Consider the following 1,918-nt stretch of genomic DNA (forward strand, 5'->3'; position numbering starts at 1 on the left):
TCAAGGAAGTTTGTGAGGCAAAGTGTCCGCAATGTTTTAAATACTTACATGATTATCAAACACTCAGACTGTCGGTAGAAATTGACAAAAAAAGGCAATACAAATGTGTGTCAACTTTTAATTCTAACGTAAAATGAGCCGTAACAGTGATTGATATTTATTACTGAGACATACCTGAAGGTGTGGGCGGAACAGTCGGAGATAATTCCGGACCTGATGAAGATTTGGTGAAAGGGAAACAATTATTTCCATTGTTGTCAGAAAGACATTTGAAAACATTAATTAACTTCAGCAAAAATGGACGAACAACGTCACACAGTCCCAAACTATACCGCTCAGTGGGACACTTACCGGAACAAATCACACTGGCATCTTCCTTGTGATCACAGTCAGACTGAACTAATGATGAAGGGCAGTCAAACAGAAAGAATTCACTTCCGGTGCACTTCACCTCATCCAGCCAGATAGTACCGTTCCCGTGCCCAAAAGCGGCCCCTCCTGTGGCCTCGAGAGCAGATCCACAGCCCAGCTGTCTGCAGACAACACTGGCATCGTTCATATCCCAGGAATCATCACACACCGTGCCCCAGGCTCCATTACACCATATCTCCACTCTCCCGGAACAGCTGTTGTTACCTCCAGCCAAGCGCAAACGTTGTCCTAAATTTGTCAAACATAATAAATAAATCATTAACCTTGATGTAGCACAAGGGAGGAATACAATCAGGTAGCTGCTTTATTAAATCTAGGAAAATACCTGATTCTCGCTTGCAGCTATTCACAGTTTCCTGCTCTTGCTTCGGTGTCCCGCCCCCTGTTGATAAGACAAACATGTTGACTCCATGAGCTACATCAATATTTCAAATCACGCCTGTAAGCAGAATGATTGATTGTGTTACCTGAACAAACGACGCCTGCATCTTCCCGATGAGTACAGCTGTGTTGACCCCACGGGTCTTCCTGGCACTGCCGAAGGGTCAAATGCTGTGAAAGACACTCTATATCATCCAGCCAAATAGGCCCGGACCCCACTCCAAATCGGCGAGAGCCATAGTCAATGGAAACGGGTGAGCCACAGTGAGACTGTTTACAGATTACAGCTGCATCTTTTCCACCCATCTTTTCTGAGCACACTGTTCCCCACGTCCCATTGTAGAAAACTTCCACTCTGCCCTCACATCGATGCTTTCCGTTCACGAAACGCACCTCTTTGTGCTCTGCCAAATAAATGATACACACTCAGATGATATTTTCTGTAAACAGAGTGTATAATATATGCTGTGCCATTTGAGGTCACCGTTTGCCTGAATTATTTCGCTAAAATCACAAAATAAACTGAAAAAGAACAATATCATCAAGAATATGCAACATTGAATTTCAATGGGAACCTTTGGGCGTTAGACCCAATCAACTCTGGCCAAATCCTCCCGCTTGACTTTGTAATTACCTTTATTTAATTGTAATAGTGTTCCATCAGATTCCACCTACTCCCTCTCAAACTGCAGGGTCAATGTTGTGGTCAACTGCTCCCGAAGAGTTCCTTCACCCTCAGTTCCCGAATCAAGTCTGTCTCTTTGAACATCACAAAATCCAAAATTACCTCCTCCCTCGTAAGCTCTGTAACAAACTGCTCCAGAAACCATCTCTAAGACAGTCCACAAGTTCCGTTTCCTGGGATTCACTACCTAACTGATTTTCTTAGTCAGATCACTCGCAGTAAGATAAGTAAATGAGGGATAAAGAAACAGAAGGGAACGCGATGAAGTGGACGGAACAAAGTGATATGTCCAGAATAAGAAAGTGAGTCTTTGTGCCAAATAGTCTTTGAAAGTGCTGTTTTTTTAAGTAATTTAGAAACACATCGTATTATGAAGTTTCGGTTATAAGTGCAGAAAATGGGACAGTTACCAGAGCACGT

At 43.1% G+C, this 1,918-nt stretch overlaps 1 protein-coding gene across 1 annotated transcript; it reads right to left on the bottom strand.

Moving 5' to 3' along the window:
- Positions 1–430: 430 nt before the first annotated feature.
- Positions 431–1,643, bottom strand: LOC145361229 (soluble scavenger receptor cysteine-rich domain-containing protein SSC5D-like; the record flags this gene model as incomplete). Its single annotated transcript, XM_080216867.1, has 3 exons — positions 1,601–1,643; positions 900–1,217; positions 431–660 (listed from the first exon to the last, which is right to left on the bottom strand). Coding segments are annotated over exons 1-3 (591 nt in total), but the record flags the coding sequence as incomplete, so codon positions are not given.
- Positions 1,644–1,918: the final 275 nt, after the last annotated feature.

This window comes from Carcharhinus amblyrhynchos, chromosome 34 (assembly GCF_965287045.1).
Source record: "Carcharhinus amblyrhynchos chromosome 34, sCarAmb.v2.hapA, whole genome shotgun sequence".
NCBI classification, from domain to species: domain Eukaryota; kingdom Metazoa; phylum Chordata; class Chondrichthyes; order Carcharhiniformes; family Carcharhinidae; genus Carcharhinus; species Carcharhinus amblyrhynchos.